The sequence below is a fragment of the Sciurus vulgaris genome (assembly GCF_902686455.1).
Source record: "Sciurus vulgaris genome assembly, chromosome: 11".
NCBI lineage: Eukaryota > Metazoa > Chordata > Mammalia > Rodentia > Sciuridae > Sciurus > Sciurus vulgaris.
In genome coordinates, this window is record NC_136472.1 from 6,368,490 (window position 1) to 6,390,278 (window position 21,789).

General features: G+C 51.5%; 1 protein-coding gene across 4 annotated transcripts in view; it reads left to right on the forward strand.

Moving 5' to 3' along the window:
- Positions 1-20,190, forward strand: part of CHKA (choline kinase alpha) — a 54,666-nt gene extending 34,476 nt beyond the window's left edge. For 3 of the 4 annotated variants that reach the window (XM_079103193.1, XM_079103191.1, XM_079103192.1), the window contains 9 exons: positions 4,841-4,954; positions 8,738-8,871; positions 9,182-9,286; positions 10,015-10,073; positions 12,157-12,244; positions 12,669-12,777; positions 14,739-14,845; positions 15,704-15,785; positions 19,178-20,190. In XM_079103193.1, coding sequence (XP_078959319.1) covers positions 4,841-4,954; positions 8,738-8,871; positions 9,182-9,286; positions 10,015-10,073; positions 12,157-12,244; positions 12,669-12,777; positions 14,739-14,845; positions 15,704-15,785; positions 19,178-19,237 — 858 coding nt within the window. In that variant the 3' untranslated portion in view covers positions 19,238-20,190. The remainder of the gene's footprint in view (positions 1-4,840; positions 4,955-8,737; positions 8,872-9,181; positions 9,287-10,014; positions 10,074-12,156; positions 12,245-12,668; positions 12,778-14,738; positions 14,846-15,703; positions 15,786-19,177) is intronic. The other variant, XR_013757680.1, reaches the window with a different exon arrangement.
- The last annotated feature ends 1,599 nt before the right edge of the window (positions 20,191-21,789 follow it).

Genomic DNA, 21,789 nt, shown 5'->3' on the forward strand with positions numbered 1-21,789 from the left:
GGGCAGAGTCTGTGTTTCTGCTTCCTTACTTCCCGGTCTTCTTTTTCAGAAAAAAGACTTGGAACAATTACAAAAGTAGTGCAGAGAGTTCCCAGGCACCCTTCCCTGGCTCCCCTGGGGTTCTCATTCTACATAGCCACAGCACGGTGACCAAAGTAGTCATAACCAGACCAGATCTTATTTGAATCTCCAAAGATTTTTTTCCTGATGCTTTCTTTCTTTTTTTTTTTGGTGGTGCTAGGGGTTGAACCAGGGCCTTGTGCTTGCGAGCAGGCACTCTACCACCTGAGCTGTATCCCCAGCCCTGCTAATGCTTTCTTTTGTTCCATCCTAGGGCTTAGTCATCTTCCCAGGATTGTATTAGGTGGTTTCTGCTTGGTCTTTCTCAGCCTATACCAGTTCTTCCTGTTTACAGTCTTGATACGTGGAAAGAATGCTGGTCAGTTACTCTGGAGAATGTCCTCTCAGTCTTGGTTTATAAGTCTCCTTCCTTGTGATTGGAATGAAGTCATACAGACCTGCGGTGACGTCTTCTCCAGAGGCTCACATGCCAGCATTCTTATTACCGGGTGTTAAGTGTTTTGAATAAATGATAACAGTATAGATGGAAGTGAGAGTCCATTTAGACCCCTCGCTTCTATCCCCCTTCACTCCCACCCCAGTCCTCTTCACCTGCCCCACGGCTCCTTTGAGACATTGTGTTCATCACCAGCAGCTTCCACCTTGCCAGGTCCAGTGTCCTCTCTCCTCTCTTCCTGTCTGAACCTTAGCAGCATTGACACAGTACCACCCCCTCCTCCATGATGGCAGACGCCTCACCTCCCTTGCCAGCCCCCCACTGCCCTGTTCTGCTTCCTGCTACCCAGTCAGTTGATCCAGTGGTGGGTTGTAAATCTCTAATGGGGCATGAAACGTATGCATTTTTGTTCCTTTTATTTTTTATTTTTTTGAGCTGTCAGTGTCAACCAGTGTTGCCCGGGTTGGCCTTTAACTCTCTTGGGCTCAAGCCATCCTCCTGCCTCAGCCTACCAAGTAGCTGGGGCTACAGGGTGCACACCACTGTGCCTGGCTTCTTGACTTTGAAATGAAATGGAGTAGAAAATATTAGGAAGGGCTACCCTGTTGTGAGGATGAGTGTTGCTGTGTGTAACATCTAGCATGTGTGCAGGTTGATGTTGGAAGGCCTTCGTACTGTGGGGCAGTCAGTTTGGAAGCTGTTGCTGTAAATGGTGGGAGTTCTCAGTCCTAGCACTGGTTCTTCCTCTTCTGTGCCTGGGTGAGCTCGTCCAGTACAATGAGTTTTTGTTATATTTTTGGTATCAGGGATTGAACCCAGGAACACTTAACCACCGAGCCACATCCCAGCCCCCCGCCCTTTAAATTTTTTTATTTTGAGACAGGTTCTGCTAAGTTGCAGAGACTGGCTTGGAACTTGCGATCCTCTTGCTTCAGCCTCCTGAGCTGCTGGGATTGCAGGTGTGTTCCACCACCCCTGGCCCTTTCTTGTTTTTTTATTTTGAGACATATTCTCATCAAGTTGCCCAAGCTGGCCTTGAGCTTGCTCCCAAGTAACTGGAATTACAGGTGTGCCCAACTAGGACTTAGAATTTGATTCTTCAACCCAGGTCTTTCCTAAACTCCAGCCCTCTCTGCAGGCTGCTCTTGTCCCCTTTCCCCTGATTCCTCTGTTCTGGCTACTCTCTCTCCTCCCGCTTCCTTGAATATACCAGACTCCTCTGCCTGAGGACTGCTCTTGGCTCCTCCTCACCCTGTGGGCCTTCTTAGATATAACTGTCCAGCCATAAAGCCCCTCTGTCCCTCCAGTGGCAGCTCATGAGCCTGTCTGTGGTTATGTCCACTATTCGTCTGCCCCTCTCTAGAGTGTGAGCTCTGTGCAGGCACAGACCTGACAGTCTTGGCCCCCCTTACCTGTTACTTGGCACAGTGCCAGGTTTGTGGTAAACATTATTCATAAATGTGTCTGGGTGTCTGGGGTGAATGTATGAATAAATCTTTTTTTTTTTTTTTTTTTTTTTTTGGTACTGAGGATTGAACCCAGGGGTGCTTAACCAATGAACCACATCCCAGCCCTTTTTCTTTACGGACAGGGTCTACTGAGTTGCTCAGGGCCTTGTTAATATGCTGAGGCTGATTTTGAACTCATGATCCTTCTGCCTCACTCCTGAGCTGCTGGGATTATAGGGTCACACCACCGTGCCCGGCTCAGTGAATCTTTATTTCTGAAGCCAGAGTAAATAGTTGAAGTACTGTTCTCTTCTGAAGAAGTAGGGCCAGCTGCAGGGCCTGCAGTTGGCCCAGGGTGCGACGCAGGCCTGTCATCGCTCGCTTGCTCTCAGCTGTGCGCAGGACGGGCTTGGAGACTAGTGCTCACAGAGCAACCCGCAGGCACCCACGGCCGTCCTTCCCAGCTACGCCGTCCTTCTTGCTTGTGTCTTGGTCTTTTGTTCATTTTCTTGGTCCATAGATTCTGTCCTCTACCCACTGTGCCCCACCCTCCTGCTGTGAACAAATACCAAACTGTGGAATTACATAAGAACTGATTTTTTTGTTTACACTTTTAAAAGCGGCAGGAAGAGAACTGGGAGGTTCTGTAAGTCTCTGTTCATCTCAGCATCATTTCTGGGCATGGGTTGACTCAGCTCTGAAGAAGAGTCCGGACAGCACATCAGTCCAGGCCCCAGGTACCGTGCTGCCCCATGTAAATAAAGTCAACTCCAAGAGCCTCTGTTTGGAGTGGGCATGGTGTGCAGAATGCTGAACCTACTGGGGCCACAAAGCAGATTTAACTCAAGCAGATTGACTCAGTTTGAAACTCTCATGGGTATTTCAGGTTGTATATGTGTATGTCTTATATACAGTTCCCACCCTAATAGCCTTCATCTTGATTACTTTATCATTTGCGCTGGGTGTGGCATGACGTGCCTGTAATTCCAGTGGCTCAGGAGGCTGAGGCCGGAGGAGTGCAGGTTCAAAGCCAGCCTCAGCAACTTAGTGAGGCTCTAAGCAAGGTAGTGAGATCCTTTTCAAAATGAAAAATGAAAAAGGGCTAGGGATGTGGCTCCGTGGTTAAGTGTCCTTGGGTTCAATCCCTGGTACAAAAACAAAGGTAGGAGAGTGGAAAACGCATTCAATCCTGACAGAGTTCTGGATGACCTGATTCTCCTCTTGGAAGTGATTGGAGAGTTGGAGTGCATGGGAGAGTCTACAGGTGGCAGATGGCCTGCTCTGCCGGCCGAGGCCGGATCCTCTTGTCCTTCAACGCCCTCCCAGGTTCTGTTTGCTTTTGCGTTTTATACAGTGTGGGAGGTGCCTGCAGTCCCTGGACACCAGGGCGCACTGCCCATGGCAGCAGTGGAGCAGATATTGAAGCAGAGGCCTCTTTGCAAGCCTTGGTGTGAGCTTCCTTGGGAGTTTCTCCAGTGCTGGGCCCACAGTGACTCTGCCTTCTGAACAGGTGCTGTGAGGATCAGTGAGTGATGGAGGACATTTTGCCAACTAGAGAGATTAGGTATCGTCTTTCTTTAAGGATTTAAGCAATAAAACTTGTTTGATCAAATCCTACTCTAAAATTCATTAACTTGATCAAATCAGTGCTACATCTGTGTTGTCCAGTACAAAAAAACTTGCAAATGAATGAACTGAATAATAAAGATTGAGCCTCACAAGGTGATGGTTATACCATAATTGTTGGGATTATATAGAATGATGGTTAGACTGTAATTGTGGGGGATCACCAAGCATTCCATTTTCCCCACATGTTAAGTGACCGAGTGACTCTCCAGTGTGACCTGATGTCCTTTGAAAGGAGCCTTTCTCTTTCGTTTGCTTCTCACTGTAGTACTCCGTCACTCTGAAGGAACTTGTCTTCTTAGTCTCTTGACTTGGCTTTGTAATGTGAGCACGTTGAACAGTGTTCCTCTGGGGTCGCGTTCCCCAGGGCACACTTCTTAGCCAGACGGAAGGTGCGTCATCTGTATCCCTGCTGGCTCCTCCATTACTCAGGTCAACGCAGAAACTCACCATTAGGGCGTAGGGACCGCCATTGGCAAAAGCTCTCTAGGAGACCTAGGACTCCTGGTTGGGAGGGACTCTGCCTCACCCCTTCACGCCAGGGTGGAAGCTCTTCTGCTGCATTGAACTGTTGAAGGGAAAAGACTGAGGAATGATTTTGAAATGAGACAAATGGATGAGCTTTGAAGGCAAGATGATTATAGATCCCACGTGAATCATAGGACTGCAGTTGGAAACCTGTAGGCTTCCTAGAGCTTTTAGCAAGAAGACCAGCCATAGAGGAGCGGGTTGGGAAGAAGGCTGAAGCTAGAAACCCAGAGTGCTGCGTGCCAGTCTGTGTTTTGCACCAAAAAGCTCTAGAACCCAGACCCGCATCAGGAATTCTCAAACTTCCTTGGTCCACAGGGCAGTTCAGCGGGCAGAAGGCCTTCGGATCATTTGCTTCTCTGGGACTGTCTGCTGCAGAGCACGTCGGCTCTCACCAAGTGGGCGTGGTGTGGTCTTTGGTCAGAGGCTGAGGGCAAGACTCATATGGGCTGTGAACTAAATAGAAGCCATGCTCAATAGATTTTTTTCTATTTTTGGATCAGTGACCTAAATTAAAACAGAATTTTGAATATCATGTAGTGTAATGCTTGCAAGCATGGGTCCTACAGATGACAAGACCTGTTTCTTCATTTTTATCATATGGGGTGACGATGGTGCTAGTCTGTGTCTCATCATAGTGGGAGGAAAGGAGGACACCATCAAGAGATGCCTGGGTGGTGCAGGCACTCAGTAACACCTGGTTTGTTGCCCTCTGTTCTAGGGGGCCGAGGCTATGGTTCTGGAGAGCGTTATGTTTGCCATTCTCGCAGAGAGGTCACTTGGGCCAAAACTCTATGGCATCTTTCCCCAAGGCCGATTGGAGCAGTTCATTCCGGTAAGATGTGTGTGTGAATGGTCAGTTGACATGCGCCACAGACAGAGGTGGATTCCTTGTCTCATCATGGAAAGAACCTGAGCTGTGGCTTTGAATAAGTGGGTTGTGACCTGTGTTATTAAACTGGATCAGAAATAATACAGACTATACATATATAAATATATATATATATTTATATATATATAAATATATATATATAAATATATATATATGTATATATAAATAATACAGACTATATATATATAAATATATATAAATTATTATTTTGTGTGGGGTGTATATCAGAACCTCTTTCTTTCCTACAGACACGGTCTTTCAAATTAAAAATATATGCGAGGGCTGGGGTTGTGGCTCAGTAGGAGAGCACTTGCCTGGCGTGTGCGACACACTGGATTTGATTCTCAGCACCATGTGTAAATAAGTAAAATAAAGGTCCATTGACAACTACAAAATATTTTTAAAATATGTGAGAGTCACCTTTCCATTATCCTGTAAGCTTTCCTCTTTCCACCCTAATTTCTGTCACCTTCTGGGGCCTTCTGTGGTACCAGGATTAAACCCAGGGTTGCCTCACCACTGGACCAATCCCCAACCTCATTTATTTTGAGACGGGGTCTCTCTGAGTAACTCAGAGCCTTGCTGAGTTGCTGAGGCTGGCTTTGAACTTGTAATCCTACTGTCTCAGCTTCCTGAGCTGCTGGATTACAGCGTGGGCCACCACACCTGGCCTGGGGCCTTCTTTTAGAAATTGCTGGTGGCGCATCTGGGCTCCCAGCACGCTTGCTGTGTCTCTAGTCCCTCCTCTTCAGCATCTGCCCTTCACTTTGGCCTTTCCACTCGGAGGGTCTCTCCTGCCCTGTCCCTCTGTTCCCACATGCCTGGCAAATTCCTCAAATCCTCTGTCTCCAAGCAGTCAGGATTATTTTCCTTTTCTTAGTCTCCTGAAGCTTTCTTTCCCCCTAAATACCTTATTTATTTATTTTTTTGCGGTGCTGGGGATTGAACCCAGGGCCTTGTGCTTGCAAGCTGAAACTTTTTTTTTTTAAATGCTTTAGTTGTAGTTAGACACAGTACCTTTAATTAATTTATTTGTTTATTTTGGTACTGTGAATTGAACCCAGGGGTACTTAACGACTGAGCCACATCCCCAGCCCTTTTTAATATTTTTTTAGACAGAGTCTTGCAGCAGCAGAACACAGGTTGTGGCATCTGTGGAATTGATCCCAAGATCCTAGAAAGTTTTGTGTGCTTTGTGCACACAACTTAATACATGGTGGAGTTTGTTTTTGTTTTTTGTGGTGTTGGGGATTGAAACCAGGGCCTTGAGCATGCTAGGCAAGCACCCTGCCACTGAGCAACTCCTCAGCACTCCTGTTTGTTTTTTATTTTGAGACAGGGTCTCACTACGTTGCTGAGGCTGGTTTCAAACTCGTGTTCCTCCCGAATAACTGGGAGTACCCTGATGAGCCTGACACTTTATCTTACCTTTCTTCTGAGTTTATATGTTGTTCACTTGGTTAGTCTGTTGTTGTTTTTAATTTTGAGACAGAATCGTATTAAATTGTCCGGGCTGGCTTCACAATGTGACCTCTGTCCTCTGCTTCCTCACAGCTAGGGTCATGAGTCTGTGCCACACTATACCTCACCACAGTGGGGATTTTTTTTAATATTAGGGATTGAACTCAGGTTGCTTTAGCCCTGAGCTAATCCTTAGCCCTTTTTATTTTTCATTTAGAGACAGGGTCTTGCTGAGTTGCTGCGTATCTTGCTGAGTTGCTCAGGCTGACCTCGAACTTGCGACCCTCCCGGGTTGCCTGGTGAGATTTGTTAAAACGCTAGGTTGGACCACGTGAAACTGCCAACATGGGACTGGTTTTGACCCACAGAAATGACAATTGCATTTTGTTTCAGACTAATGTCGTATATTACTTCTTGTTTTACTCTTGGCCACCGCATTGGATTGATGGATCCCATCCTTTGGGATTCCTGTAGCTGTCTTTCAGAGAGCCATGTGAGATTAATAACCCCTACGAATGACAATCTCCACTTCTCTTTCTGTCTGCTGAGGAAGGAGCAGATACTGAGATTTGTTCATCTTTGAGCAGGTTAACTTTAAAAAAATTTTTTTTAAAAATATATTTTTGTAGTTATAGAAGGACAAGCATGTCTTTATCTTATTTGTTTATTTTTATGTGGTGCTAAGGATTGAACTCAGGGCCTCACATATGCCAGGCAAGCACTCTGCCACTGAGCCCCAGCCCCAACCCGAGCAGGTTAACTTCAAATTTTCCACAGCACATTCCAGCCATGTGCTGCGTAACACTGTCAGCAGTGGACTGCGTGTATGACAGTGGTCCCAGAAGGTGACGATGCAGTGGGAGGATTTCTGCCCCTGGGTGGTATTGGGTCAGAGTGTAGCACCTCACACATTGGTGGCGATGTCGAAGTAAACACACTTACTGTGCTGCCAGCCATCTCAAACGTGCTTTCATACACACGGGACTTGATAGTACATGGTGTTACTGTCACCTATTGGTGTACTGTTCATGGTTGCTTTAGCACTTCCGCCTTCCACCGAGCAGCACTGTAGAGTGGTCCTCAGGCTGGCAGCAGCCCCTACCCACACGCCCAGTGGTCGTGTCATGCTCTCTGGTGCCTGACGTAATCTGGCTTTGGTCATCACAGCCCTAGAGCAGAGGCTGGACCGCACAGCCTAGGTGCATCTCGCCGGCTTGGCATGTTGGTCGGTACTCTTCCCTTCATACGACAGTGACGTCACGGAACCACACATTTCTGGGAGTGTTTCCATCCTTGATGGGCATATGACTGTGCTGGCCTTTTTGAAAGCCTCATGAGGTGCCTTAAGAAGCCCGAGCATCCTCCACTGGAGGCTGAGCTCCCTGTCCCGATGGTGGCATGGCTGTAGAGAATGTCGTGGAAAGGATTCCCGGGCTGGGTGGAGATCGGGCCTGTGCCTCCAGTGCTCTCAGCACACAGCACCTGCCATTTGTCAGGACTCACCTGGGTTAGGTGCACTGTCCAAGTGGGGAGCACGCCCCTTGCCCCTTGCCTGCTCTGTTGTGCCTTTGGAGACACGTCCCTTGGGGTCAGTAGGGGAGTAGCCTGTGTGGATGAGGTGCAGAGTCTTCCTTGCCTCGAGGCTCCCTGAGCACACTGAAAGAGCCGCCGACCAAGCATGGCCACGGGCTGCATCGGGGGCATCACAGCCTCAAGAGGCTGAGGGCATCCTCTGTGACTGCCACCTTGTTCTGTGTGGCCTGCCAAGCCTGCTCTCTGCCAGACCAGGTGTAGTCACACAGTAGGAATCACTGGCCCTGGCTCTTCCTGACCCCATGGTACTTCCTGGTCAGCACTGGTTCTGACCAGCACCCCATCCCGCCAGTGCGGGCAGAGCAGAGCCCAGCTGAGCACACCGCTGAGAACTGGGCTCCTGGTGCCGTGCGTGGACGCTGGCGCCGTGAGGTAGAGGGCAGGCTCGCTGACTGCAGATTCATGGACATTTAAGGAAGGACTTCCTTATAATTAAAAAAGGTTCATAAGGAAACAGACCCTGGGAGGTGGCCTGGCCTGTCTGTGGAATTGCTGTGGCAGTTGCTGGGTCACCATCTGTCAGGGCAGAGTGTCCCCTCTGAAGAGAATGTTGTTAATTGGGTGAGACTGACATGCTCTACAAAAATTAACTTCTAGTTCTTAAGATTGTGCGATTTCACATTTTTTAGATTAGCAGGTAAATGTCAGTTTTTAACTCCCTTTTTCTTTCAGAGTCGGCGATTAGACACTGAAGAATTAAGTGTGCCAGATATTTCTGCAGAAATAGCTGAGAAAATGGCCACATTTCATGGTATGAAAATGCCATTCAATAAGGAACCAAAATGGCTTTTTGGAACAATGGAAAAGTAAGTGGTCCGATGGCTTGGCCCTCGCTTAGTTTTGTACCAGGGCAGGCTGAGGCCCTTTGTACGCCGGCCCTCAGGGTGGTGTTTGTCTCACGGGTAAGTTTGTCTTGCATGGAGCAATTAATTCCTGAACCAGGAAAGACAACTTGGCAAAAATGCTGTCCCACAGGGCGGGGGCAGAACCAGCTTCCCAGGATACCATGAATTCGGTCACCACCCTTCCCCCTCCTTCCTGGACAGCAGAGGGCTCCCCTGGGACTGGGACTGTGCAGCTGAGAACCAGGCTCTGAAGCTCCACCTTCCTTAACAGATACCTAAATCAAGTGTTGAGGATTAAATTTACTGGGGAGTCCAGAATCAAACAGCTCCACAAGCTCCTGAGTTTCAATCTGCCTTTGGAACTGGAAAACCTCAGGTGAGAATTGACTTCTTTCCTGACAGAGCACATCTGTCCAGAAATGAAGCTAGTCGTAGTCACAAGAACTGTCGTCAGTTGGTGCTGATTCAGCACGCCCTGAGCCTGGCCTCTCTTGCTGGTTTTGCAGGGTGAGTGCGACAGGTGGGTTTTGTTGCCTGGGATGTTCCACAGAGGCAGTTGCTTCATCTCTCATGTTCCAGGAAGGCTTCATGGGAAAGGCCGACTTGAAGAGAAGTGGTTTGGTCTTGGGGCAGGAAAGTGTCTGGGGCCGGTACAGGCAGGGAGTGTAAGCAGATGAGAGAAATGGCTCAACCTGAGCTCTGGGAAGCTGCGAGAATCTTGAGACTGATCTCTGAGTGCACACACATCTGCCAGCACGTACAGCCACCCTGCTGCGCTGGGCCCGTGTGATGCTGAGGAAGTGGTGACCAAGATGGCATTTTTATGAGGCCAAGTCAGTGACGACATGGTGTCAATCGCAAAAGTGCTGTGAAGGAGATGTGTCCAGGGTATGTGTACCCAAGTACACCAACACAGAGGAGTCTGCCTGTCTGGGACAGGAAAGCCACAGCCTGTGCAGTTGTCCCACAGCAGGAAGGAGCTGGGAGTGCAGAGAGGCTGTGTGTTGTGCTGGAGCGCTGGCAAGCACTGGTGTGCGGGACAGCAGGGCTGTGGGCACCTTATGTAAAACTTCGCCAAGTGATGGTACAACCTTGATTTTCCAGGTCACTGCTTGAATCTACTCCGTCTCCGGTTGTATTTTGTCACAATGACTGTCAGGAAGGTAAGTCGCCACATTATGCTACAGACGGAATGTGTGTGTATGTTCCCCATATGTGGTAAGTGCCAGCTGGCCACCACAAGAGCATTAGATACATCCGATTATGCTGCAGTGACAATGAAGTATAGATAGCTATTAAAAAGAACTAGTGGTGCACGCCTGTGGCTCGGGAGGCTGAAGCAGGAGGATTTCAAGTTCAAAGCCAGCCTCAGCAATTTAGCAAGGCCCTAAGTAACTTAGGCCCTATTTTAAAATAAAAAAATAAAAAGGACTGGAGATGTGGCTCAGTGGTAAAATGCCTCTGGGATCAATCCCCAGTACCCAAAAATTAAAAATAAGTAAAAAGAATGAGGAAGAGCTTTACATATATCCACAGAAAAATCTCTAGGCTATATTAAGAGAAGAAAGCAAGTTTTAGAAAAACATGTAGAGTATCATTCCACTTCTGTTAAAATGTTTACATGAAGAAAAGTCTGAAGGAATATTCGGTAAACGTGGGAGTTGGAGTAGAAGACTTCACTGTTGTAAGGCTCATGTGCTGTCCGAGTTTGGCTCCGTGTGGTGCGCACCCCTGGTTTCCTTATCCTGTAGGAGCTGTCAAGGACCAGGGTCAGCCACACAGGCCCTTCCTCTCCTCCTAGCAGCTGGAGGCAGCTGGTCAGACCATCTTTTCTGAACGCCAGGCACGCTGCTCATGACTGCAGGTTGCTCTGCTTCAGAAGACTCGCAGTGCCATAGCGCCCTTCCCACCGCGGAGTCTTACCCAGTGTGGTGTCCAGTTTGTCCCTCCCTCTGGAATCCAGATGCGCTCTGCCACTAAATTACATCCCCACTGCTTTTCTATTCTTTTCTTTTGAAACAGGATGTCACTAACTTGCCGGGCTGGCTCACACTTTGGATAGTCCTGTCTCAGCCTCGTGAGTGGCTGGGATGAGCATGTGCCCAGCCTAGTGGTGCAGTCCCCACGGATGCTACTGGCCTTGCCTCACTTGCCTTGCTGTCCTGGTTCTTCTAGTCACTTCAGGCCCTTCTTTGCCAGGCTCAGCAGTTTGGTTTGTTTGGAGTTGGTATCTCGCTGTGTTGCCCCACTGGCCTGGAACTCCTGGGTCAAGTGATGCCCCTGCCTTAGCATTTCCTTTTCAGTTCCACTTGGTCCCTGCTCAAGTCCCAGCTTCAGTAAACCATTAGTTTGAGCGCAGACACCTTTGATGAATTGGCTGATCATTGCTGGCTCAGTAAGTGGAGCAGGGTGCAGGCAGTTCAGTGTGGCCCTGGGCATTGGCCACACCTTCGGTGGAGATGAGAAAGTGCCCAGCAGCAGCAGCGAGGCTCAGAATGGATAGGGAAGAGGCAATAGAGATGTGAGCTGTGCATTTCTTTTGTTCAGGCCTTTGGGCAGCTGCCTCCAGTTTCCCTTTGCATTGCTCCTGAATACAGGAGCAGTACCTGCGAGCCTAGAAACCCTCAGCCAGGGACGCTGGGAAGACAGGCCAGTCGGTAGCAGGGGGCCCGCTGGTCCAGGTGCTGAGATGCTAGACGGTGTAGAGGGCTGGATCTCAGGAGCACGGGCCTGAAGTTCATGCCAGGCTGGCGGCTGACCCACCCCATGCCCAAAATTCCATGCCAAAGGAATCATCCCTGTGGGGTTGCTGCCTGTGCTGTCCTCAGGGCTCAGCCTGTGGAAGCTGTGGAGGACACCATGACAGCCCCTCGCCTGCTGTGCCCTCACCAGCCACTGCCAGCAGCTGAGTCCCAGGGCTGCTGGGGTGGGCGTGAGTGGGGGCGCTTTGGTCATCCAGCTCCAGTGTGCCACTGTGCCAAACGTCTGAGAAGTGCTGTCCTCCACAGCGGGGGAGAGGCCGGGCTGTGCTCCACAGTGAGCCACCTGGTACCGGGAGGCAACCAGGACCTGGATAGATGGGTCTGGAGTCTTTCCATGGGGGGCCAGCCCAGGTAGCACACCTGTGCTCCAGCCGCAGGACCCACACTGGTCAGTCAGGGCCCCCACGGGAACAAGAGTCAGTCTCCTTCTCTCTGAGAACTTGGGCCTTCTGTCGTAAGTCTTGCTACTCACACCTCTCTTCAGGTAACATCCTATTGCTGGACGGCCGAGAGAACGCTGAGAGACAGAAGCTGATGCTCATCGACTTTGAATACAGCAGTTATAATTACAGGTAATGCTGCCTCGAAGGCTTAACTCTCAGTGCTGGTTTTTATTGTGACACATGTATGAAACGGTATGAGAAGAAAATGAGTGACGGCAGCACCTGAGCCGTCACTCATTGGAAGACGAGGCCTCTGCCCAGGAGTCTGCTCCAGGCCAGGGTTCTGTGGACAGAACTCGCTGCTTCCTGTTGCTGCCGGAGCCTCTTCCTTTCCTCAGCACCGTGGCAGAGATGTCTGCCTGCGGTTGGTGAGCCAGGTGGCGTCCTTATGCCCTCAGCAGCCAGTTCCGATACCCACTTGCTTCGCTCTGCCCGTCCACTGAGCTGCTACGCGCTGCGTCCTCGGGAAGCCCATTCCGGACTTGCCCTTCCTTCTTGGTGAGGAGCCGAGGCCCCGGGGTGTGCTCACACTGTGTCACCTCCTTCCTTTCAGGGGATTTGACATTGGGAATCACTTCTGTGAGTGGATGTATGATTACACCTATGAGAAGTACCCCTTCTTTACCGCAAACATTCTCAAGTATCCCACCAGAAAACAACAGGTAAGAGATTCGTTTTTATGGACTTGATAAGTTAGTTACAGAAATCAGTTTTATGCAATTAGAGTTACATGTTTGTTTTTAAAGATCTCCTTTTAAAATTGTGTCATGGTTAGGGCAAACCCTTTTGCTTATGTGAAAGAATGTTATTTTCTGTTAAATGTGGGTGCAAACTTTACACTTCAGTTCAGCTTCTTTTATCTTTTCAATCTTTTTTGTATGTACATATTTTTTAATTGTAGGTGGACACATACCTTTATTTTTAATTTTATGCGGTGCTGAGGATCGAACCCAGAGCCTGACGAGTGCTCGGTGAGCTCTGCCACCGAGCCGCAGCCCAGCTCAGCCCCGCAGCCCAGCTCAGCCCCGCCCAGCCCCGCCCAGCCCCGTCCAGCTTCTTTTAGATCCCATGCTGGAGATCCTGTCTTCTGTCAGGGAGGAGCATGGCCTCCTCTGTAGCCTCTCCAGTGTTTCACCAAGGCCCAGCCCGTAGTCTGCCTTCCGGCTTCTTTCTGGGGAACACGAACCTTGCTCTGTTGGTTTCACAGTGCCGGTAGACCTAGTCCTGTCCACCATGATTAGTAACTGGAGGAATGCCTTTGGCATGAGCAATCCCTTTCCTGGATACTGGGGGAGCATCGTTTCCTTGGGGAGTTTCCTTCTGGGACCCCCCTCCTGTGGCTTAGCCTACCCTGAGGCCTGAGTGCAGGCTCAGCAGGTAGCGGTGAAGCTGGGAAAGCAGGAGAGAGCCAAGTCCAACTCTGCATATGGGGCAGCAGTCCCCCTCCTATGGATGCCCTACTGCACAAAGGCTTCGCATCCTGCAACCTGGCTGGTGGCAGCAGGGCTTCTCACGGCGGTCAGGGTGAGGACAGGTGTGCTTGCGCTGCCTCCTCAGCTCACTCAGGAGTGTCCTGAGCTGCACTTCAGAAGGATTCCTCAGGAGGTGACCCACACTCCTGGGGTGGTCTTTCAGTGTGGCCTTGCCGAGTGGCCAGAAACTGCAGCTGCTCTCTTCTGGCCACATCTCAGGCTGAGGAGGATGGACCTGGATGGGTGCGAAGGCAGGCAGCCAGGATTCCTGAGAAGGAAGGGCAGGAGACATGGGCCTGCTTGGTTGGGGAGGGAGCCCAGCTGTAACCCTGGACAGAGGAGCTGTGGTTGGGGCGGGTGAGAAGTTAGGCTCGCAGAGCCAGGGCGCTGTCCCTTGGGACTGACAAGCTAGCCAGGGAGGCGGTCAGAGGAGATTTCGCTCCAACGAATGGCTAAAATCACTCAGCAACATGTCAATCTTAAAACATTCCTTCCTAGTTCTAGTTTCTGAAAAGTTTTTAGGATAATATATGGGTGTGGATCTTTATCAGATGACCTTTGTGCGTTTCTTGAGGTAATCTCCTACTTTCCTTTCTTTAATCCATGATGAAGTAGTTTTAAATGTTTGGCCATTCTGGAGTTCCCAGGGTGAGCCGTGTGAGTGCGTCCCATTATCCTCTAATGCCTGGCACTGTTGCAGGCAAACAGTTTGTCCTCCAAACCAGAGTTAGAGTTGGCCCATTTATTAACACGTGTGTAAATAATCTTGGCCTCTCAGGGTAGGAGGGCACTTACTTGTCTTGTCCGGCCCGGCTTCTACTCTAAGGGAATATCTGCCAGCACCGGGTACCTGAGAGCCCCGCGCCTGGCAGTCCTGCATGGAGTGCAGGCTACTGTGGCCAGGGGTCTGCAGTAGGTGTACCCACCTTTGAGATCAGATAATAAAAACATGCCTGTGGATTTAATTAGAGAAAAACATGATTCTACCTGAATCACTTGCTTCAGAGCTAGCAGCCACCGCCCCACACCAGGTCCAGTAGGACTTCTGTGGGCACGGCTGTGGGCACAGTGCGCGTGTGTGCTCCGCGCAGTGATTAACGGCATCTGCTTTTAACCAGCATTGATCCTAACGCAGTTACTTCTTTTTTAAGCTCCATTTTATTTCCAGTTACTTGACTACATTCCAAAATGACTTTGAAAACCTCAGTAGTGAAGAGAAATCTGCTATAGAAGAAGACATGTTGCTTGAAGTTAACAGGTAAGGGTCCTCCTTTGAAACCACGAGTGCAGCTTGCCTCTGTGAACTGTCTGGAATGCTTCCTTGCGGTTAGGAGCATTGCGGATCTTCCTCATGCCCACTTATCTCTAGGACTTGGACCTTGTCCAGAGTAGAACCTTCTGCTTCCCTGTGGTGGCCGAGACGTAGAGTGAGTTCTTTTGGTTTCAGCATGCAGGCGAGATAGGTCCAGCCACAGACGGGACCCAGCCTTGGAAGGCTGCTGCCACTGGGCTCATGCGACACTCCCGGCTCATAGACCCTCCTGTGTTCTTTCTGGAAGTGGTGGAAATAAAAGCAGACAGGAGAACCTTAAAGAAAGGGCGGCAGCAAGGGACTAGGTGGGCCAGAGACCACCAGGACACAGAGGGAGGGCTGGTCATGTAAATGACCCTTAGGCATTGTTTGAGGAGGAACTTGGATTCAGGGTGACAGAGGGGACTGGAGAAGATGGTGAGTCTCCCATGCTTCTCTCCTTCCTTCCTCTCTGTGTGTGGGAGGGACTGGCCTGCGGGCGGAGTTAGGCAGCAGTGTCGGGGCCTGCGGGAGAGGCCACGGGCCGGCAGGGCTTCTGACTTGCTGCCTACACAGTCATGCTTGTGGCAAAGGTGGATTCTTTCCCAGTGAGGCCACCACAGTCTCTGTCCACGTGCTCTCAGGGTCGGGTATGCCCTAGCTAGGCAGCTGGGTGTGTTGACAACTGCGGGTCCCCTGCGCTGGGTCCTCTGACATGTAATCCCACATGTGGTCGAGGCAGCGTTCCCAGCCACCCATGGGAAGGGGCTTCATGGGTGCCGGGATCGACACCAAGCAGCTCACATGTTTCTTCTGTGATCACAGGTTTGCCCTCGCATCCCATTTCTTCTGGGGACTTTGGTCCATTGTACAGGCCAAGATCTCATCCATTGAATTTGGGTACATGGTATGTTCTGAGGCGGCGCTCATCTCCCCCCGGGAAATGCTGTGGTGCACGTGAGTGCTTAGAAGAAGTGACCTCAAAGTGGCGGCCTGGTGGCACCAGCACAGCGTGGTTCTCGCTGTTGCCTTTGGAGGTCACCTCACCTCTGGGCCCACGGGCTCTGCCACACGGCTTCAGAGGAGTGCTGGGTGGGCCTGCCGTCTGATGGGCATGGAGAAAGCTGGACCCCTCTGACATGAGGGAGACCAAGGGGCAGAGTGCGGCACGCTTCCCTGTGCCGCCAAGGGAGTGTGCATCTGTCCGCTCCTCACGCCTGCCTGTGCTGCCCAGCATGGAGCTGGAAGCTGGCGCTTCTGATGAGTATCGGTGCCGGTCTCCTGCTTTATGCGGGCATGCTCGTACCGCTTAGGCTGTCATTCTAACCTGAAGGGCTGCCCTTGACACACCACTCCCACCACTGGAGAAGCTCTGCGCTGGCTCTGTCTTGGGAGGATGCGACACAAGCCTGGTCTCATGGCTCCCTTTCCTTGGGACAGGGTGGGGCTGCTTGTCATTCTCAGTCTGGTACAAGGCGATTTCTACTCCTATCTTGGCAGAGGGTTTGGTAATGCAAAGACACCATTAGGCAAATAAATAAGAGGAAATTTGGGTTTTTTAAGCAGATTTGGAGTCCTGGTCAGATGATACTGTAAGACAAAGCCAACTTCAGAAGGAAAAATATTACCAGAGATGGGAATGGTGTTTTGTAATAACGTCAGTTCATCAAGAAGGTGTAAAATACTAAGTGTGCCTCCACCTGTCTTGCAAAAGGCATGAAACAGAACTGATGAAACCAAGAGGAGAGGAGGCAAGTGCACAGTTAGAGTAGATGTCCCGGCTCCTGTGAAGGGCAGGCGGGCAGTCATCAGCTTACCTGTGACTGGCCCCACTTCACCTGATGATCTTTATCAGTACTCACCTGCAGGAACCACTCTTCCTCGTGAGTACGGAACAGTGTATGCTGGACCAAAGAACAGGTCTTAATAAAGTTTAAAGGATTGAAATAATAAAGGATGTGTTCTCAATGGAAACTTAATTGACTTCTAGAAAAAATGGATTTCTAGAGAATAGAAGGGTGTCTAGAAAACCCCTAGTGGGCGCAGTGGCACACTTCTGCAGTCACAGTGACCCAGGAAGCTGAGGCAGAAGGATTCCAAGTTAGAATGGACAAGGAAAAAAAGAGAAGACACAATACCAACATAGGGCATCAGAGAGGAGGTGTCTCTGTAGGTCTTCTAGCAGTGTAAAGGATAGAACAGCACATTTTAAAAAACTTTTTAAAAATATTGTTAGTTGTAGATGGACACAGTATCTTTATTTCATTTATTTTTATGTGGTGCTGAGAATCGAACCCAGTACCTCACACATACTAGGCAAGTGCTCTACCACTGAGCCACAGCCCAGTCCCTGTACCAGCACATTTGACAATGTAGATGAAGATATTCATTGGAAGATAAAAATGACCAAAACTGATATAAGAAATAGCCATTTCAAGATTGAATTCATAATAAGAATGCCTGGGCATGGTGGCAGCTGCTTGTAATCTCAGCTACTCGGGAGGCTGAGGCAGAGGGATCACAAGTTCAAGGCCAGTCTCAGCAACTTAGCATGACACTGCCTCTAAAAAGAAAACCGACTAGGGATGGGGCTCGGTGGTAGAGCTCCCCGGGCTCAGTCCACAGTCACACTCTCACACAAAGGAATTCACTTCACAAATGATGTGGGAACAACCAGAGTCATATGTGGGAGACAGAAGCCCTGGACCCCATGCCATGACGACCGTTAACTTAGGTGGACTTGTCAACGCTCAACTGTTAAGCTTCTATAAGGAAAGAGTTCTGTGATCTAGGCAGATTTCCTCAGTCCTGCAGAGCACAATAAGAGGGGCAAGCGCAGGAGGGCTGTCTGGAGTGTCTGCGGGCTGGGTCCAGAACCCCTCCCCAGCACACCAGGACCCGTGGCGCCCGTGTCCCGGCTCTGAGGCCCATGTGCCACAGCGCGACGCTGTGGGTATGTTGGTCACCAGTGACCTGGGGGACGGCAAGGGAAAGTCCACACATTCTGCACAGATGCAGGTTTTCCCTGGATATTTTTGGTTCGTGAATGTGGAACCTGTAGATGCAGAGAGCCAGACAAGTGAGTGCATCAGAAGGGAAGTGCCCCACTCCCGCTCCATCACCCGTTTTCTTCTTTGGCAATGCCGCAACTGGGACCCAGGGCCCTGCACACACTAGGCAGGCCACAGCTGCTGGTGCTCAAATGCTCACAGCACCCTTTATTTATTTTTTTTAATTTAATTTTTACATACTGGGATTTGAACCCAGGGTACTTTACCACTGAACCATATCTCGGCCCTTTTTATTTTTTGAGACAGGGTCATGCGTGGTAAGTTGCCAAGGCTGGCCTCGATCTTGTGATCCAAATGCCCCAGCCTCCAGAGTTGCTGGGATTCCAGGCCTGCACCACTACGGCCAGCAGCACCGTTAGTTCTAAGACTCCTAAGCGGAAGGCAGCCCAGATGCTTACTAATGGGCAGGTGTGCTGTGTTAGGTCCAGAGCCAGAGCTCAGCCGTGGGACGGAGCGAGCCACTCGGGAGCCAGAGCCAGCTGGAGCGTGTTGGTTGTGTGTGCTGCTCTAGGACAGCCTGCCAGTGACAGGGCAGGTCGGTGGGAGTGCCAGTTCCGGGGGCAGCGAGGAAGCCAGCCTCAGTCACACAGTGAGGCCCTCAGCATTAGTGAGACCCTGTCTAAGTAAGATATAGAGGAGGGCTGGGGACGTGGTAGTGGTCAGGCACCCTGGGTCAATCCCCAGTACAAAAAAAAAGTGACAGCGAAATCCCCCGGGGTGCTTAGAAGTGCAGAGTTGGATTTGGAGTGGGTCCTTAGAAAGGGCTGTGCACATGGCTGGGCAGACAGTGATCCCAGGAAAGAGCAGCTTGACGGGCGGCGCAGACATAGCCGGTCCAGCCCTTCCGCTCCCTGTAGCACTCTGACAGCTGCCAGCGAGGCCAGAACCAGGGGCGTCCTCTGCAGCCAACCTTGACCTGTCTCCTCACTCTGGGGCCTTTGCTCAAGGAGGAGCTGTCACGTGTGCCAGGACCTCACTGCTTTGGGCAGATGGCCTGTGATCTGTCCCAGGGCCAGGGTTGTAGAGGGGGGTCTTCCTGAGTGGCGCCGACTGCCCTTGGCTTTGAGATAAGGCTGTGTGGGGACAGTGCTGAGAGCTTCAGCAGTCGGTGTCCTCAGAGCAGCCTGCAGCACGGGCCACCCTGTGCTGTGGTCCTCTTGGCCGGCCGCGTGGGCAGGGCCAGGCAGCGTGGCCCTGGCTGAGGCTTCTCTTTGTCCGTCTCTCCCAGGAGTATGCCCACGCCAGATTCGATGCCTATTTCGACCAGAAGAGGAAGCTGGGGGTGTGACGGGAGGAGCAGCCCTTCACCACTGGACTGCGGGAGGCTGCGAGCCGGGACCTCTGCGCTGCGGCCGCGGCCCCTGCAGCACGAAGGCCCGGCGCCTCTGAACAGATGTGTATGATACTGGAGACTATTAAAGTGGAGTGACGTTTATTTCACACCTTGTTTATGGTTTCACTAGGACTTGGACGAGGTTGGGAGCGGAAGTGTAGTCAGTAGAGCAGTAGCACGGCCTCCGAGACGGCCTTCCGTCGGGGCGCGAGGCTTCCAGTGGCTCGGCCGCCCCAGGAGCGAGGCGTTCCTGCAGGTACTTTGGTTAATGTTGTTTTTTAAAAAAATTTATCATTAATATACTGGTGAACGTTGTGACCAGGATTTTTGTAGGTGACGATGTGATGTAGACACTCTTGCTCCCGAGGGACACGAGTGAGTGGACACACTGTGAAGTGCTCCACAGGCAGCCCGTGCCTCTGGGCAGAAGGCGGCTGCTGGAGAGGCGGGCTGCCCAGGAGCTGTCGGGAGCTCTGCGGACAGATGGCCGCGGCCTCCTGAGCCTGCTGTGCACGTGTTGGCACGTGGACGAACTTCTCTGTAGCTGGATGCGCCCTGCACGCCCCTCCTAACTCCGGTCCCCCTGCCCCTCTCTCCTTCCTTCTGCCTGGCCAGAGGCAGCTTCCCCAGGGAATCCTTCCACCCCCAGGCGCTGCCCCTGGCCTGGGCCAGCATTCCCAGCCTCACCCCCACCATGTCCCGATGTCACTCTGGGAGACAGCAGCACAGATGTGGGGTAGGGGTGGGGGGACAGCAGAGCTGTGAATCACATGCATTAATGTCCAGTGGGTCGATTTTAGCAGACTTTTTTTTTTTTTTACTCCAAACTGAATTGCTTTTTGTGCATATATTTCTGCTACCAGAGACTGTACTACACAGATAAATAATAAAATTAAGACTCAACCTCAGGCTGTTGCTCCAGATGTGTCCTAACCTTGGGGATGGCGCCTCTTACCTCACGTGCCCCGGGGAGGTTCCAGAAGGCAGTGCCCCATCCTGCCGGCCCTGGCCTAGCTGGGGGCAGGCGCATCTGAGACTCCTCCTCCTGACACTTGATTGTCTGCCCGCTATACTCTGGTTTTCCTCTGGACTCCCTGTCCCCAGGGTCTGCTCTTGGCACCTTCTGCGTCCCATGGGGTCTCGCCCAGCATGCTGGCCCTGGGACAGCCTGTTACCTCACTGACTTCACCCAGCGCTGTGCCTCCTGCTGCTGCAGAGGAAACCGGGGCAGTGGCTGTCTGGGGAGCGAACCAAGAGGTGGGTGAGGCAGGAGGGACTCCTGCTCTTCCCCGTTTACCGCCTAGACGCCCGCTTTGCTCTCAGACAGGACTGGATGTATGATCTCCAGTAGCTGCTCACTGACCACTTAGAATGAAGGTCTTCTGTCATCACCTGGCCCTGCTGCCCTGACCCTGGCTGGCTCTAGCACACTTAAACAGCTCCAGCTTGCTTACAAGCCCCTTGCCCCGTGGGTCAGGTCTCCAGATGATGGGCTCCTTCACAGTCCTGTCAGCTCACGTCACCCTCTCACGCCTTTCTAAATCCTTCTGTTAAAGATGGTGCAGTTAATTAAGCCCCCCGGACCCGTTCTGCATGCAGCTCAGCTGTCCCCAGGGTTCTGGCTGACTGACCAGTCTTCCCCAGACTGTAAACTTGAGTGAGCAATCAGCCCGGCCTGGTCACTGCCAGTCCTCAAGGCAGGTGACCAGGCATGTGCTGTCTCCATGGGAACGACTCTGCTCAGCCCAGACATGCAGGTGTCTGTTGGGGGCAGGCCCGCTGGTGTCTCCCTGGGAGACCCCATTTGACTCTGAGCATCTCCTCTGGTGTCCCTGCAAGGTCTGCTCAGCTCAGCTCTGTTCGCAGAGATCAAGGCCACCAACTGGTCCAGGTCCCTCAGCCCCTGTTCCTAGCCAGGCACTGCCACCTTTCTCTGGGCAGAGTCTTCCAGGCATGTGAAACTTCCACAGCCCTTTGCACACACCCCTGGCCTCTGGGGTCTTCAACAGGGCAGTCCAAGATCAAAGGGACAGGCCCCTTCAGCAGCTGGCCACAGCCATAGCCATGGCCAGCTCACTGTGCCCAGGGTGTTGCTGGCCTCAAAGCTGGAAGAACCAGTTTGCAGCTTGTTGGCTGGAAAAATCCAGGCCTCTTGAGAAGCACTGGGGTCACCTCCCACTGGCACACCCCGAGGGAACCTGAGGAGGCCATCCCCCACCCCACCCATCATGCAGGGAGGATGGCCAGGGACAAACACCACCGAGGGAGGGATGGGGCGTGAGCCCTCTGACCCTCAGGGCCCTGGGCAAGTCCTCAGCTGCTCTGGACAGCTCCTGCTTTCCATGCAGGACTCTGGCCCTGGGTGGGAGACCCATGGTTCTGCATGGAGCCACCAGGTCAGGCTTCGTGTCCCTGCTGCTATACTCGAGAGTGCCTCAAGCTTTTGGTCACCCACACCAGGTGTGGAACAGAGGTGCCAGCCAGTCTGCTTACCTCCAAGGACAGGG